Below are 15,904 nucleotides of genomic sequence, written 5' to 3' on the forward strand. Positions count from 1 at the left end.
TTTACAAATGTCACACGAATGGGCTCCAGTAGATTCCATTCTACAAACAACACAACATGCTTTACTGTCGCTGACAGCTGCTTCCCCTTCTGATGCAAGTAACACTACAGATGCTTTAACTGTTGAAGCAGGAGTTGAAGTAGAGTTGTTAACTGGTTCGAGTTGTCTTATTGTCGATAAAGAAATTGATTCAATTTCTGGTAGATCCTCTAAATTTATAGCCTTTTTGGTGAGTAAATCAGCTGCCGGTAGATCGTGTGACATTGAAGTGTTATTGTTGGTTGATTTAACTATTAATAGATCATTTGAAGTTGAATTAATTCAGATGCTGGTGGATCTTTTGAATTGAAGTGTTGTTGTTGTTGTTCTCTAAGGAAGCTGCTGGTAAGTCTTCTGGTGTTAAAATAATGTCATGGTCCTGCTGATTAAGAAGTAGATCCAAGTCCTCTTCAGTAACAAGTTTTTCAAGCAACTCTTTCGAAATATGACTAGATTGGAGTCCTGTTTTTGGTTCTGTTCCAAATAAAGCTTTGTAAGGTGATAGTTTAATGGTTCGATGAAAAGAGGAATTCTTTTGGAAGTGACAACCTATAGCCCAATTTTTTGTGTCATTGTCAATTAGCCAGGCACATAACATAGCTTCAACATCTTGATTTGATCGTTCAACAGATCCTTGACTAGCTGGATGTCTAGGCCTACCATTTACAATTTTGCACGTTGGCCACAGGCTTGTTAATTCTTGTATGACAGCAGCCGTAAACTCACGGCCGTTGTCGCTTTGTAGTATATGAGGACAACCTACTTCCAAAAATATTTTTAATAGCTCCATTGCTACTTCAGCAGCTCTTTTTGTAGTCAACGGTCGAAGAAAGCTGAATTTCGTCGCATGGTCCTGGTAGTTTAATAGCCATTTGTAATTTCTATCTGGTGTCGACTGTAAGTCAACTAAATCGACTTGGCCACGATGATTGAAGTCGCCAGATACAATTGGGCAAACAACGATTCCTTTGTTTGGAAATTTTTTTTAGACTGACATACCGTGCACAGCTTTAAAAACTCCAATACAACTGAAGTAGGTATTAGGTATTTCGATTTCAAACTATACAGCATTTTATCTCTTCCTCCGTGGCCAGTTGACTGATGGGTTTCCCGAAGTATGTGGTAAAAATTTTCCGTTGGTACTATTTTCATAATTGGATCGAATTCAGACTTTCTCTTCAAAATCAAAGATTTTTTAGTACCTACTTCCATAACATCGTATTTTTTTCCATAATAGTCCTGTTTATGTGTTCGTTGCAGTTTAAGTAGTGGTGCTAATTTAAAATGTTCAATGATTGTGACAGCTTCTTCTATCCTTTCGCGAGTCCACAAAGGTTTTCTTTTTCATGCCGCTTGTTCAAAAACGTCCTGACAGTTTCATTGAACTGTTCTTCAGATACAAATTCGGTCAGAGTTTGATTTTTTTCTATAACTGAACTCATTTTTCTACGGTAGGTACTTGATAAAACTCGAAATATAGAAAACAATAATAAAAATGCGCGCAACCTTCCTCGCGTAATGTTTGGCCGGCACGGGCGCCAGAGGGGAGCTTGTATCCACGAAAAATGTTTAAAATTTCACTAAAAATATCCTTTTTGTTTTTAAAAATATCAGCTTAAATGACTATTGTTGTATTAACTATTCTACATTTAATAATGCATGGTTTACTAAATAAATACTTTTAATATCTAAACAATATTATTTCATCTTTTCACTAAAACAATTAACGGACTGGATCAAATCACTAAAACAGTCAAGGGATTGGATCAAATCACTAAAACAGTCAAGGGATTGGATCAAATCACTAAAACAGTCAAGGGATTGGATCAAATCACTAAAACAGTTAAGGGATTGGATCAAATCACTAAAACAGTTAAGGGATTGGATCAAATCACTTACTTTCTTCAGGGAAATCACCCCACAGAGTTGTTATTTTAACATCTTCCGAGAATTGATCATATCCCTTAGGGATTTGATCAAATCCCTATTTTCATCATTTCCCTGCGACATATATATATACAGTAATACATTTGGAGAGTTATATTGAGTTAGCGAAATGCCTGACGTGTTAACGATGTCACTTATCTCATGTGTTGACAATGTTGTATACAAACACACTAGAATAGTAAAGGGTGCTCTTTATAAGGACTGGCTTAAAGGGGCGAAGCAAGAATGCTTTTCATCTTCCCCGTTATCTGTAGAGGACAGCGTAGGGATAAGGTGTTATTGAGCTATTAAAGCTCTGATCATGGCAGGAGGGTAACAGCAATAGCCGAGCCTCAGTTAGAACTTCTTTGGCTACAGTATTGCCATCCATTACCCTCCAAGAGTATGGTATCCTTCCCAAGCCTCAATTTCCAGCTTTGTAAAGGGGTGCAGCTCCCATTACGGTGAATATAATGGCAGTGTTAACACCTCTTACAAGTGTTGCGTTTGCTCTTTGTGAAGAGGGATGGTCACTGCAAGATATTAACAAAATATTGGGCTGTGCACATTAAAATTTAAATGTTCTGATTCCCGTTTTTGTAAAATTGGACCAGTCTTAGAGGCTAAACCATATCTTATTCCTTATAGCTACGAGGGTGGTCTGAAAAGTTCTAGGCCTAACAATGAAAAAACGAATTTATAATTTCAAAATTATTTTTATTTTTCAACATAATCTCCCTTAAGACTAATATGTTTATTCCAGCAATGCTCCAGCACCATTATCCTGTCACTGCAGTGGTTCTCAGTAAGACCTGCAAAATATCCCTCTACAGCTGCAATCACCTCTTGATTCAAAGAAAAACACTGACCAGCAAGGAAGGGTTTTAGTTTTAGGAAGAGATAGAAGTCAGAAGGAGTCAAATCTGGGGAATAGGGTGGATGTTCCAACAATTCATAGTGCAGATCCCTTAATTTTCCCATTGTCAAAACACCTTTGTGGGCAGGTGCATTGTCCTGATGAAAGATGATTTTTTTCTTCTGCAAACTGGGTCTTTTCTCATGAATTTTTTCATCTAGTCTGGTTAAAAGATTGGAATAATATTCTCCGGTTATTGTTTTACCCTTTTCAAGATAATTAATAAACAAAATGCCTTTAGCATCCAAAACACCGATGTCGTGCCCTTCTCTGGCTATGAATGTCTTTGGCTTCTGTCCACTGTTTTCACTGCTGTTTGGATTCTGGTGTGTAATGGTGAATCCAAGTCTCATCCATAGTAATAAATCGACGCACAGAATCAGTTTTATTCTTGAAAGTTTCTTACCTCGGGTATATACTATGTTAAAGATACCAAGAATTTTATAAGTTAGGTTTTTTTAATCCTTTTAATCCCCAAGTTTGTACCAAAACTCCACCTTTGCAACGAGTTGCCTCAGACTTGTACTACGTGCAGGCGCAAACTTGACTCACTTGCCTGTTTGCTTACTTGGGAAAAATGATTAGAAACCTAGCTAAAAAAATTTCTTGGTATCTTTAACAGTTTTATTCTTGTTAAGACGCTCCAAGCACACTTCAGATATTTTCATTTCAACTTCACGCACTTTGGCGCATTGGTCATCCTATACCATATCGTGCACTTGACAGTGATTTCTGGTGTTGTTATACTTTGTCACTTGGATCATCGTCAAGGCTGGTACGGCCACGTTTAAACTCGACAGCCCATTTCTTCATTGTCGAAAACGAAGGAGAAGAGTGTCCATAAACTTTTATAAACTTCGAATGAATTTATTTTGGTGTTAAACCTTTCTTTTACAAAGAATTTTTAACCGCACGATTCTCAATTTTATCCATTTCAAGGGATACAGACATCACTTTTTCTTCAGACAGTGTATAAAACAAACTACTTGATAGAATGTCTTGCATTTTCACATGGATGCTTATGACAGATGTACCAACTCAGAAAAAAAAATCTTGCCGATAGTGTCGCCATCTATGTTCGATGCAGAGAACTTTTCAGACCACCCTCGTTTATTATTCATTCTTTAAGCTCTTGAGGAAGTTATTTTTAACAGTACTACCTCAGCTCTGCTTCTTGAACGCTAACAATCGATTTCCTTGCTAATTTCTTCGTTTTTTAATAGAATTCGAGCAGTGAAATCTGTGGTCACTCGTCTTTGATTAGCTGTTTGATTTGTACCAAAACTCTTAGACATATGTGAGAAAAATGAGTGAACACAACATCCTCACCTTCCTTGTTATATTCTCGTGATATTTCAATCCATTTACGGACGATGAAACATCTGATCTTCGCAACAGCATTTTGACTTCAACGAAGCAACACGATTCAGAATATTTGTGTTCCAACTGAGCATGCGCAATTTCATAAATCAGCATGCAAACCATATTATCTTTGATAACATAGTTTTTATTAAACATTTTACAATCTGTTCAAAGAATCTAAAGTACGTTTTAATAATACTTTATATGCAAATCAGAAATTCACCAACATGGTTTTCACATTTTCTTTGTTTCTTCTTCTTTCCCCTGTTTTTCGTTTACTCTAACATCATCTGTATCAAACACGCTACCGCGAAAAAAATTAAAGGCTAATTAAATAGAATTACACTTTTATTATACTGACAATACTCAAAGTGCATGTTAACGCTGTTTTTCTCCCTTCCTGATATTACTTCGAATACCCTTCCCACACTGCTTGGAAATAAGTCAACGGACATGACACCCCAATGGCAAGGTGCATCATGGTATGTAATGAGGCACTTGAATTTGAGGAATATGATGATCCAAGAAAGTGCAACTGTGTCCGGATGAAGTGACCGTGAGAAGGGAACTGACGGAGGTTAAAAGAGGCGTTATGATAGGATGCTGTTGCAGGCGTGTCTGTTCGGCAAATTGGGCCATCCCATGTCAACAGTCGGTGATACCATACCGAGATGAAAGTGCAGGGAGTCAACCGCAAGTGGACCCCCAAACAAACCTAACGTAATTCTGGCGGTGCTACGAAGGCCGACACGTTGAATGCGGATTTCCGGGCATCTATTGGAACACGAATCTGCACAAAACATTCAAAAACCAAGGTTCAAAACAGGGGGAATTCATGGTAGGACCGCAACATGCAGCGTGGTCTGCAGTGATGCAAAGAGCGGACACATTGGGATATGGAAGCTCGGAGTTATAGAGCGACACATCACACCCTCTACCGAGCAGATGGAAGGGATGCCTGCTGAACGTATCTTACCCGAGTACGTAACCCCAACTATGAAATTCGGAGATGATGGTGGTGTGATGGTGTGGTCCTGTTTGTTCTTCTTTGTCCGCGAACCTCTGTTTATGGTGAACATTGAACTCCAAGAGGTATTTGAACATTCTGGACAATGCGACGTCTACTACATCGTGGCGTTTCTACGGAATTAGCCATTGTCTCTTTCATTAAGGCAATGCCATAAGGCTACTGCTGTAACTGCGTGGTTTGTGGACATGAACTTCATCACACTTGACTGGCCTCCACACAGCCCTATCCAACATCTGTGGGATGATCTGGAGCGTCGAGTGAGGGCAAGTTCGTCCCACAACAGTCCAGGACCTCGTTACATGCTTACAGGAAGAATGATGTAAAATTCTCACTGATCGCTGATGTACTCTTGTGGAAAGTGCTGCAATCATCGCAGCAAAATGAGGTCGTATATCTTGAGGTGCATGCCATGGCTGTTCGTTCCTTACACTGTGGCGTCCGCTGACTTCCTTCCAAGTACTCTATACACGCAATCACTTGCCATAACTTTAAGTGTCTTCGATAAAATTTTCTCGGTCGTAATGTGATTAAGACCAAGTTTCTTACTAATACCAAAGACCCACCTTTGATTCTGGAAACGGAATAAATAGCGTAACTCAATACAAGAAGTATTTAGCAAACTTTCTCTCACTATTTAGCATTCGAAGAGTAATCAGTTTGCTAGATAACAAAAAACATCTCTTTATGATTCCTTTTCTTTGAAAAGTCAGTTTAAGCGCAGTCGCAATCCCCGAGAATTCTTCTGCATGCATAGAATGTGACAACAACTGATCAGAGAAACGGTGTGCGAAATGAATTGTTTCACAAACCAAGCTTTGAATAGTTTTTTTATCGTTAAGTTTAAATTTAAAAAAAAAAAAAAAAAGTAAGAAAGCTGTCTTGGTGGGACAAATGATCCTTGAGGTTTAATAATGGCCTTCTCACCTGTTTACTCTGATTTCAATCACTTTTACATTTTTTTTGTATAATTATTTATTATTTCCATAGTCCAGACTTCATATTTTAAATTAGCAATAACGTCACCGTTTTATTTAATATAAAGAAGATTTATTTATTTTTATTAATATTTTTTTTCTAGTTGTATCATTACAGATAAAATTAAAATAATCACGGTATATTAATATTATTCTATATTTTTTTATCATTTAGTTTACAGATTCGCTACGAGAGGGCGCTTGCAACAATAGTAAATAGTATATAACAAGGAAGCCTAATGCAGAAACAATATTTCAACCTAATTTGCCTATTTGCGATTTAAGCCAAAGCAGACATATTTTTAGTAGTCATGTTGTTAATTATTAATAAATATTGAAGCACAGTCTAATAATAATAAATATATTTAATTAATATTAATATTTCGTTTGCATTACTTAAAATCTTTAATATGGATCACTGGTTAAAATCGGATTGTGGTAATAACTGTAAGAAAAAGCACGTTGATGCCTCAGGACGTTAATTTATTATAACTGAAATGTTAAGAAATAAATTCTTTTACAGTTATTCGTGTTTGACCAATAAAATAAATTCTCCAAAATTGCCTTTCCCAGGGGTGGGGGGGGAGGGGTACGTCCAAGTTACTAAAATTTAAAAAGGGATACGCGAGTACTGGAAGTTTGGGAAACACTACAGCAGTGTTTCCCAAACTTTCGGAAGAAGGATGAATGTTAGTTGAATTTTTGAATGAGATGATTTGACTTCGTGTGATGTAACTTGTGAAAAGAATCGATATTTTTGTTCATTAAGTTGCTGTGAAACGAATTTATTTGTATCCAAAGGTAAATCACACAGTAATGAATTATCAGAGATCTACCTATTGAAATAGGAACTCTCTCAATTTTCAGAGGTGGTTTCCTCTTTCTCACATTTTCCTTTTATGCACCGCAAATTTTGATCACATTCATACAAAGGCCCTATTTGATGTGGTGGCCTATGTCCAAATCTCGGCGGCGGAGGTGGCCTATGTCCAAATCTCGGCGGCGGAGGTGGCCTGTGTCCATCTGGACCCTCGGGTGGCGGAGGTGGCCTGTGTCCATCTGGACCCTCGGGTCCCGGTGGCGGAGGTGACCCGTGTCCATCTGGACTCTCGGATCCCGGTGGAGGAGATGGCCTGTGTCCATCTGAACTCCTAGATCCTGGTGGCGGAGGTGGTCGTGAATCACCTCAGGGAGGGCCGCGGTGATTGCACCATTGTGGAAAAGTGCAGTTTTCCCCTTCCTCTGGAAAATAAACGATTAAATTATTGATTGATCATTATCAAACGCAACATATTTATTTATTAGTATCTCGCTATTAAATGTTATAGATCTGGCTTAAAGTGTTTAAACCTTAATCATGGCAGGAGGGTAAAAGCAATAGCCGAGCCTTAGTTAGAACTTCATTGGCTACAGCATTGCCATCCATTACCCTCCAAGGGTATTAATGAATCAATCACCGACTATGTAAGTAAAGGTGAAATCTCAAAAAAACGGACGATCTCTAGGCCACTCCATAGTGGGCGAAAGACCGTCCATGTCTCAGCGTTGGTTCCACTCAGTGACGGTCTCCCCGACCACCGAGCAGAACCGCTCAAATTCCGAAGAAAATAATTCGCCGACAAAGCCCCTCAGCGGGCCGTGCCGGAGAACACCTTCCCCGGATACTCAAAGTGCTCCCTTAAGGCAAAATCCTTAAGAGAGCGAACTCCAAAATTCATCGCCCAAGGGGTAACAGCAACAGCCGAACCTCAGTTAAACTTCATTGGTACAGCATTGCATTGCCATTCATTACCTCCCAGGGCATTAATGAATCAATCACCGACTATGTAAGTAAAGGTGAAATCTCAAAAATATCGGACGATCTCTAGGCCACTCATTCGTGGGCGAAAGACCGTCCAAATCTCCGCGTTGGTTCTACTCAGTGAAACTCGACCACCGAGCAGAACCGCTCATTCCGAAGAAAATAATTCACCGGCAAGTACCCCTCAGCGGCCGTGCCGGAGAACACTTTCCCCGGAGACTCAAATTGCTCCCTTAGGGCAAAACCTAAGAGAGCGAACTCATTAACCCAGGATAACAGCAACAGCCGAACCTCAGTTAAACTTCATTGGTTCAGCATTGCCATCCGCTACCCTATATGGGCATCTCATATAAAATCAATCACCGACTATGTAAGTAAAGGTGAAATCTCAAAAAATCGGACGATCTCTAGGCCACTCCATAGTGGGCGAAAGACCGTCCATGTCTCAGCGTTGGTTCCACTCAGTGACGGGCTCCCCGACCACCGAGCAGAACCGCTCAAATTCCGAAGAAAATAATTCACCGACAAAGCCCCTCAGCGGGCCGTGCCGGAGAACACTTTCCCCGGAGACTCAAAGTGCTCCCTTAAGGCAAAAACCTTAAGAGAGCGAACTCAAAAACTCATCGCCCAAGGGGGTAACAGCAACAGCCGAACCTCAGTTAAACTTCATTGGTACAGCATTGCATTGCCATCCATTACCTCCTAGGGGATTAATGAATCAATCGACCGCATCTCACGGTCGATTGATTCACCTTCCTGTCCTGAAATGAAATACAATTGACAATTGACATTTATTCTTTAAGGGTGAAGCAAAATGCTTTTCATATTCCCCGCTATCTGTCGTGGTTACAGTGAGGGTAAAATTTACGAGCAGTTTGCTCGCCCTGAATGGGCATGGAGATTATGTATCGCTATAGGAGGCTAATATAGTTTTTGGTCTTCTATATTTAAATATGTCCGTTGGCTCGTATGCTGCAGCTTGTTGAACCAAATCGTTGGGATGTGTGGACGTCTTTAGAAAAAATTTGGAAGCTAAGGATTGTAGATAAGAGAGAATATAGGGAATATTTGTGTCTCTGTGGAGTTGGCTGTTTCTAACATACCACAGGGCGTTCAAAATCATTCTCAAGCACTTGTTCTGCACTCGCTGTATCTTAATAATGTTAGTATTAGAGGTGTGGCTCCAGGCTGGAGAGGCATAGGTGATTATAGGACGAATCGTCATCTGATATAGCTGCAATTTGATTCTGTTGCTGAGTTTGCTATTTCTATTAATTAGCGGGTAGATCTGAGCTATGGCTTTAGATGCTTTTGCACATGCAGACTTGATATGTTGGTTGAAAGATAGCTTTTTGTCGAGAATCACACCCAGGTAATTTGTTTCTTTCTGCCAGGGAATTTTAGTATTGAATAGTAACACATCTCCTGCAGGAGACATTGGCCTTTTTGAGAAGAGAACCGCTGAGCTTTTCAGGGGGTTGACTTCCAATCTCCACTTGGAGAACCAACCCTCCAGCTTTAGAAGATTTTCTTGAAGCTTTCTGGTAACGAAGTGGGGTCTGAGAGATCTGGTTAGTATTGCCGTATCGTCCGCATACAGTGCTAAAATGGAAGTCATCGGATTGTGTGGGATGTCTGACATGTATACAGAAAACAGCAATGGAGCCAGTAGAGATCCCTGCGGCACTCCAGCAAAGATATGGCGCTGGGACGATGTAGAACCGTTAATTTTAACTTGCATTGATCTATTCTGAAGATATGAACGAATTAGATGAACCATTTTTAGTGAGATACCGGCTGAGATAAGTTTGTGCAGGAGTCGAAAATGCCAGATTTTGTTAAACGCTTTAGATAGGTCTAGGAATACCGCTCCTGTGCACTGGCGCCAGTTGTAGCTGGTGGTGATATATTCCACAATTCTGTGGATTTGCTGGGTAGTACTATGGTGTTGTCGAAATCCAAACTGTTCTTTAGGGAGGATGTTTAGGTCATTTACTGAGGTTTGGAGTCGTGAGAGGATGACCTTCTCTGCGACCTTACCCAGATTGGAGATGAGACTGATTGGACGATAATTCTGCGGTAAGTGTGGGTCTTTGCCTGGCTTATGTATAGGAATCACATCAGCCATTTTCCAGGTGGAAGGAAAATAGGAAGTCTTAAGATTGTATTTATTATACTGGTCAGATGTACTATAGCTTTTCGAGGCAGCAGCTTGATCACCCTGTTTGAGATGCTGTCTGGTCCAGGAGCTTTATTGTTCTTAAGTTTTTTAATAATATCATATAATTCAACAGGTGATGCGGGTGCAATATGATCGGCACTGGTGTCCGGGAGGTTTAGTGCATGCCTAACCTGTCTGTGGATTTTGTACAGATGATTGAAATCAATGTTGTTATAAGGTTTGCACTGATCCTCAAGATTTTTAAGTATGGCTTCTGCCTTATCTGCATCTGTGTGGACTAGGCCCTGGTTTGAGATTATAGGGGGGGAGGGATCTGGTTTTATTTTTGATATTTCTCAGTAGGCCCCAGATAGAGTGATCAATAGGTGAGATAGAGGCCAACTTTTTATCCCAAACTTCGTTTCTATGTGTTTTAAGTGCATCTCTTACTGCTCCATTCAATCTGTTAAGCACTGTCTTATCCTGAGGTGCGCGAGTGTTATGAAATCTCTTCCTAGCTCTGCTCTTATCTCTGATCAGGTCCATAATGTCCTCAGGCAAACGATCAGGCTTGGGAACAGGTTTCTAGTAGGATGCAGCCATTATAGCGGACTTAATCTGTTGGGTGAGGCTAGTCACTGCAGATTCCACATCTTCTGGTGTGCATATGTGAGGGACGGGTCCTATTTGATCCCGAAGTGCTTTAGACAATCTCTCCCACGATATGCTTGAATGAGAAGGAGGAGACAAGCATTCTTGTTCTCCCAATTGCAGTAGAATTGGGTTGTGATCCGACGACAGCTCGTTTAGTGATGTAAGGCTGTACTGTAGTTTAATGTCTTGCAGGATGGCTATATCCAGGATATCAGCAGTGCCAGATGTACTGAGATGAGTTGGTTCGGTAGGTCCAGCCACAACAGCATGGTTTAATCCTGTGTAGCTAGAAAGGATGCGACCATTTTTGTTGGTAGATTTACTGTTCCAAGCAGGATACTTTGCATTGAGGTCTCCAGCAATGATGACCGGTCCTTTTACTCCAAGGATGGCATCCAGATCTGAGGTCAATAATGTCTTTAATGGAGGGTTGTATGCAGAAAAAATTTTGAGGTTTCCAATTGAGTTTGTGAGAACATTGATTCCTGTGATTTCGAGGTTGGTGGTAGTAGGGTTGGTTATTGAGTGATGATTGATATAGTTTTTGATAAGGGTGGCTGTACCTCCACCTCTATACCCAAGCCTGTCGTTTCTGTAAATCTGATACCCTCTGATTTTCAGGGTGTCAGCAGGCCTCAGGTGGGTTTCATTAATTAGCAGTATATCTGGGTTGTATCTATTATTAAATTCCTGGATTTCTAACAGTTTGTTTTTTATGCCGTTGGCATTCCAACCGATAATCCTAAGAGAGTTTGGGACGATTTTTTTCCTATGCATCAGAGAGTGCAGATAATATGGATTGGGTTTGCTGTAGGAATCTTTTTGTGACACTTAAGGATGGATTTGAGTTGCTGAAATCCTGCAGCATGTTTGCAAGAGAAGAGGTGATAACAGCTGATAGATTTGAGTGTGGATTATTCCGGTTCTGGGTTTGTACTATCTGATTGGAGCGGGCCACATCAGCATATGTTCTTACTTGATGTTGAAGATTCGTTTTCTTAAGGGGCTCAGTTAATGATGGGCGAGCACCTGTTATGTATTCACTCTTGGAGAACTGAGTAGCCTGAGCTTCAGGAACTCTCGCACTAGATGACGAGGTAGATTGATGACTTGTATCATTCCATCTGTTTTTGGGGTGATGTATACACCCTCTATAATTAGCAGGGTGAGGACCCCCACAATTAGCGCACTTAGCCGGGGTGGATTTTGGCTTGGCGCAGGTGTCTGTGGGGTGATTCTCGCCACATTTTAGGCATTTGAACTGAGCTTTGCATAGCTTCTGGGCATGGCCAAATTTTTGGCATCGGTGGCACTGCCCAGAAGATGATTTCTTTCTCAATGGTTCTGGGATGATTTTGAGTCCACAGATTGATTTTAAATTATAAATGTCTTTGTAAATGTTATGAATTTCTACTAAAACTAAAGGCATAGGTGTCTTATTTGATCTAAACATTCTAGTAACCTTTATGGGGGTAGTTCCTGTAGGTTAAGGTCAGCAACTATTTCATCTGTGTCAATATCCTCGGAGACTCCACGTAAGACTACTTTCAGATTTTTTTCGGAGGCAAGTGAAAATGTGTGATATTGGGTTCCTCTAGTGTCCAGTTCCTTTGTAAGATTTCTATAGTCAGCCACCGTGGTGGGCTGGATATGTATTCCCTCGTCTGAATTTTTAGCAGACGTGTAACGAATCTGTGAATTAGCCATGATGGTTCTGAGTGATGACCATCTCTGCTTTTCCCTTAGGATAATCGGTGGCACCTTTTCATTGGGGGAAACAGAGGGATCTGAAATGGGAACATCCTCATCCATACCAACAACATTTATTGACTCAGCAGCAAGAATTTTTCTCTTCTTACGTGCGGGGGTTTCTTCTTGATCAGAAGGATTAGAGGTAGAGACAACTAGATTGAGTTTTTCCTCCATTTGAGGGGAGTCTTCATTTTCCTCAGCATCAACTTCAGGTGAGGAATACAAATTTAAGTAGCCGGGCCAATCCCGTTCAAACTTTTTGAGGAGCTTTTTAATAAAACTGAGTGCTAGCTTTTTATCGAGTGACTCGATAATAGTGTCGGGGTCAATCATACTAGTAGGCCATGTCAGCTTGAACTTCTTTTGGAGTTTATCAATGAGTTCAAGAGCTGGCTCTTTATCGAGCAAATCAGTGAATACGTCTAGGTCTGGTACGCTCATATCGATTTAACTGCGTATGTGCGTTAATAAAATATCCCTCAGGTCTCAAGACCTGCCAGCATAAATTTTTGTAAAATATCCCGCAGCCGCAAAGGACTGCCTGCAATATCAAGCATAGGCGTGTCAACCAGCAATAAGATGTTGAAGTACAACAACAATGGCGATACTAATGGTAGTAGGCCTAGCGTATCGCCTTTGTGAAGTCAGTTGACTTACCTGGATAAACCAGTATGGAAAACAAAATGCCTGTTTATGGCAGCAGCAAATAACTAATATTACTAAAGAATAAGCATAAATCTCTAAAAACTTGTCAAATTCACAATTCACCATCAAAAATACACGACACGAAACACTAACACGCGAGCCGCCATCTTACCTTCTAATCTCAATGAAATACGTCCTTATAATCCTTATAAGGACTGGCTTAAAGGGGCGAAGCAAGAATGCTTTTCATATTCCCCGTTATCTGTAGTGGGCAGTGTAGGGATAAGGTTATTGAGCTATTATTAAAGCTCTGATCATGGCAGGAGGGTAACAGCAATAGCCGAGCCTCAGTTAGAGCTTCATTAGCTACAGCATTGCTACCCATTACCCTCCAAGGGTATTGGATTGAATGAATCAATCACCGTATGCGTAAGTAAAGGTGATATCTCAAAAATATCGGACGATCTCTAGGCCACTCATTCGTGGGCGAAAGACCGTCCAAATCTCAGCGTTGGTTCTACTCAGTGAAACTCGAGTACCGAGCAGAACCGCTCATTCCGAAGAAAATAATTCACCGGCAAGTACTCCTCAGCGGGCCGTGCCGGAGAACACTTTCCCCGGTAACTCAAAGTGCTCCCTTAGGGCAAAACCTAAGAGAGCGAACTCATTTACCCAGGATAACAGCAACAGCCGAACCTCAGTTAAGCTTCATTGGTTCAGCATTGCCATCCGTTACCCTATATGGGCATCTCATATAAAATCAATCACCGCATCTCACGGTCGATTCTTTCCATATATATTGTCTTGGTTCTACAAACCAGACGTTTCCATATCCATATATCCATATCATGAAATATCATGAAATACGCAAGACGCAAGACGCAAGACGTTGCTGACTATAAGGGCGAAGCAAAATGCTTTTTTATTCCCTGCTATCTGATAAGGATTACTGTGTGAGGAAAAGTTTATGAGCTAAGAGCTCTGCCTGAGTGGGTGCGATTCAGAGATCTTCATTTGGAAGTAGGATGGCCTTCGGTCTCCTATATTTTGAGAAGTCTGTTTCATCATAATTTGCTGCTTGTTGCACTAATTCATTTGGATGTGAAGAGGACACTGAGAAGAACTTCATTGCTGAAGACTGCAGGAAAGAATAGATGTAGGGGATATTTGTATCCCGGTGAAGTTGGACATTTCTGACGTACCATGGTGCGTTTAATATCATGCGGAGATCATGAAATACGGTAAATTTCGAAAATAACTTAGGATGTCATAATGTATTAAAAATTAAGGTGTCTTAAAATCATTCAATTTTATTAACAAAATTTTGTAAGTATGAATATAAGTAATAATATTATTTCCATTTAAAGTATAGTTACAATAATTTTATTATGAAATATTCTCGATATAATACTGTAGTGATATAAATAGTGATAGGTGACAGAATTAAGTATCCAGTGGTGATTTTCTGATGCACTTTAACGTTAACATTATAAAATAACTTCTGCCATAAATTGCGATGATTATTTCATTGATAAAGGAAGAATCGATACTTACTGACGATGCATTTATTACAGCAATGAGGAAAACTTGTCCCATTCCCATTTTGTATACTTCCTGAACAATTTTTATCAGTGAAAAATGCGCTGCAGTTTAACGAGTTGCATGGATTCCAACGATATCCAGTTACAACCCAGCCAAGATTCAAGACAATCACGCAAGCTATTAAAATCTAGAAACGATTAAAATTAACATAAATATCAGTGCAATAACTAATTGCAAATATTTAATGAAAATTGGTATAATATATATATATATACTCTACAATATAAAATGATGAGCTTTTTTTTGTAACGTTTTTGTGTCACGTTTTTTGTCAAGTTATTTGAAACGTTTTGAATATCAGGGCTACCCTGAGTGTCGAGTCAGAATTCAAGGGGAGCCAGCCTACCAGTTTGGAACTCGGAAGGTTGGGCTCCCGGGGGTGGAGGAAACCCCCTTTCGAGTCTTCAAAATTCGAGTTATCAGAATTCTAGGAGAACCGACCTACCAGCCCGGAACTTGGGGGGGAGCGCCGTAGGCGTCAGGGGGAGAAGGCCCCCTAGTATATATATACTGTGTATATATATATATATATATATATGAAAGAAAGAAGGTGACCAAAAATAGAAACAAAAATTCTAGCTCACTCGGTAAGAATATACTATAAATGTATGAAAACATTTCGTTGGTGGGAGCCACATAAAAAAAAATTATGAAATTTAATATAACATTAAATAGAAATCGAAATACTTCGCTATTTAGTAAAATAAGGGCTTATTTACTCATAAATATTGTTTAATAAGATTTATATGAAGGGGAGGTTGGAATCAATCGACCGTGAGATGCGGTGATTGATTCATTCGATCCAATACCCTTGGAGGGTAATGCTATAGCCAATGAAGTTTTAACTGAGGCTCGGCTCTTGCTGTTACCCTCCTACCATGATCAGAGCTTTAATTGCTCAATAACACCTTATTCCTACACTGTTCCGCTACAGATAACGGGGAAGATGAAAAGCATTCTTTCTTCGCCCCTTTAAGCCAGTCATTATAAGGATATGTATATGTGTGTGTGTGTGTTTTTATATATATATATATATATACAT

At 39.9% G+C, this 15,904-nt stretch overlaps 1 protein-coding gene across 1 annotated transcript; it reads right to left on the bottom strand.

The window, feature by feature from the left end:
- Positions 1–316: 316 nt before the first annotated feature.
- On the bottom strand, positions 317–829 carry LOC150092175 (KRAB domain-containing protein 2-like). The gene has a single exon (XM_090415221.1). The coding sequence runs from the start codon at positions 827–829 to the stop codon at positions 317–319; it is 513 nt and encodes a 170-aa protein (XP_090271347.1).
- Positions 830–15,904: the final 15,075 nt, after the last annotated feature.

The sequence above is a fragment of the Typopeltis vanoorti genome, unplaced genomic scaffold (assembly GCF_054136105.1).
Source record: "Typopeltis vanoorti isolate ZY-2024b unplaced genomic scaffold, IOZ_Tvanoo_1.0 HiC_scaffold_24, whole genome shotgun sequence".
Taxonomy (NCBI): domain Eukaryota; kingdom Metazoa; phylum Arthropoda; class Arachnida; order Uropygi; family Thelyphonidae; genus Typopeltis; species Typopeltis vanoorti.